We start from the raw sequence: 2301 nt of genomic DNA on the forward strand, positions 1-2301 counted from the left end.
AAATTGAGGCGGCATACCCAAAAAGAAGTTTGTAAAAAAATCATCCGTTTAGCCGGCGACAAATAATTAATCACCCAGATGAGTGGATTACGTTACGGAATACTTCATTTAACGAGTAAATGCGAAAAGCTCTTGTAAATATTCGTTGAGCAAAATGTATGATTGTTGTAAATGCTTGTTGTAAACTGTCGACTTTTAGGACTTTTTCGCATTTGTACATAGAACGAACCGTTTTTGCTCTAGAAAGATCGTCACAATTTCTGCATGACATTGGTTTTGTTTAATTTTATTTATTTATTAATCCTGCATTTTAATCGATTGATTTTGCAATTGCGAAAAATTTTTGAGGCGAAATACCCAACAAGAAGTTTGTAAAAAAGGTGATCTTTTCACGTGAAAAACGCGCGGAATCCACAGGTTGTTGTTTATTGCAAGGAAGTGGATTCTTCTGATAAGGTGAAGATGGGGATGAAAGATTCTGTTGTTTGGCATAAAAGCTGAAAAGTTTTGACAATGAAAACTGATGTTGTGAAGGGAAGTTATGAAGCAAAGTTTAGCAGTTCCGGGATGAACTTTGTGCAGTTTTGGAATGAAACTTGCTTTGTGAACCCAATTGAAAAACTAAATAGTGAAAATATAGGTTTATTTTGATATTTTTGAATCAGTCACACACCCGTCAAAGGCTAACAACAAGAGCAACGCATCAAAACTAACTTCAGTAAATAATAAACGTAAGAAATTGTCATTGTTGCAAATTTTTGCCTAGAGTGTAAGTCTCCAAAACGCTCATTAATTGCAATCGGACCTCCAGGTTAAGATGGTCGGGCAGCTTCTTCATAAACGGCAGCAGGGAGAGTAAAAAGTTTTTATTTCCCATTGGATCCTCCAGTTTCTCCTCCCTTTGCAGGCTGCTCAGCTCCTCCAAACACTTGGCGACCCTCTTGATCGGGGCATCGGACTCGCTCAGAAAGCTCATGCCGGATTTGATCTCAATTGGGTCACTGGAGGTGAAACAGTTCGGCTGAACATTACCGAAACTGAACTCCACTTCGGCCGGTGAAACTTGCTCGATGGGCGAGCTATCCTCGATGGCACACGAGTCGTTGCTGTCTTTGCCCTCTTCCGATGACACCGTTTTGTCCCTGAAACTCCTGGAATTTAGCGATTTTGCAAGCAATGAATGTTTATACTTCGACTTCTACCTACCCCTTTTGGAAAACCGGCATCAAAAACGACATTTGATCCACGTGAACGTATTTCTCCATGGGTTGCGGGGTCTTGGCGTTCTTTCTTTGCTCCTGAACGCGCAAGTGTCGAGTGAAATTGTCCCTCAGCGATTTCCATTTCATCTGCAAGTGCTTAACTGAAACAAAATTATTTACTTTGGGTCGTTGGGTCAGTTGGGTTTTTTATTGAACAATTTATTCCGGTGAAACGTTCCACCCTGCAGATTCGTCACCTGCACCTACTAAATGCTGCTCCCGAGCGATTAATATGTGATTGATCAAAGCGGGGATGTTGATGTTCGAACGAGGCAGTAGCTGATTTAAAAAAGCCGTTAAACGGACTCGTTGTTGCATGGGTATCAGTATGAACTCACCTAGAGAGTCCTTATCGGCTGGCGAAAGTGCGTTCCACTTGTCGCTGAATAGCGTCGAGCCAATCTCTCCCCACGCGGCGTTGCGCTTCTCATTGTAAACGCCTCGAACATTCCGAATTGCATACAAACAAGGCCGCTTTTTCACCTCCTCGATCAGGGCTGACTGGTCAACTCTCGGTTTGGGGCTCATAGTGTCCACTGAAGCCAATAACACTCACACTCAGACCAAACACAGAAAACATGCGGCGTGGAGGTTTGTCGCACGACAACGCCGCTGCTTGGCTATGTGCTGTTGGCTTCGTCTTCGGTCGGGCCCTCCCGTAGCGTCTTGCGCATAGACGAGCTCACGTTGGCTCAGTTTATACGTTGGCTACGTGAGAGCCAAACTAACGGATGATCGATCAAAATCGATTCTTCAAACTGTTGGAACAAAGAAGAGGACATTTGCTACTGAAGATGGAAATATTTGATGTGCATTGGACGTCCTGGTCTGATCCTGGCCCCCCAACAGCCCCGACTTAACCCCTCTTGATTTTTTATCTGTTATTCACGCTATACGGCACGGAAGTTCGCGGCTAAACCGTTTGATTTTTAAAAAGTATTATTTTATGAATCCACAGATGCCTACCGAGCGCACATTTTAAAAATATTTTTGTAATATACAGGGTGTCCCAACGGCTCTAAAGGTATCAAAGTTGCGT

The 2301-nt window shown here is 43.1% G+C and overlaps 1 protein-coding gene across 1 annotated transcript; it reads right to left on the reverse strand.

Annotated features, from left to right (window-relative positions):
* Positions 1–626: 626 nt before the first annotated feature.
* LOC109536341 lies at positions 627–2031 on the reverse strand (the record flags this gene model as incomplete). Its single annotated transcript, XM_019902516.2, is given in 3 exon segments — positions 627–1151; positions 1207–1363; positions 1601–2031. Coding segments are annotated over 3 exon segments (756 nt in total). The 3' UTR covers positions 627–742.
* Between the last annotated feature and the right edge of the window lie 270 nt (positions 2032–2301).

Source organism: Dendroctonus ponderosae, unplaced genomic scaffold (assembly GCF_020466585.1).
Source record: "Dendroctonus ponderosae isolate FM_Combo_2020 unplaced genomic scaffold, Dpon_F_20191213v2 Dpon_F_20191213_6, whole genome shotgun sequence".
NCBI lineage: Eukaryota > Metazoa > Arthropoda > Insecta > Coleoptera > Curculionidae > Dendroctonus > Dendroctonus ponderosae.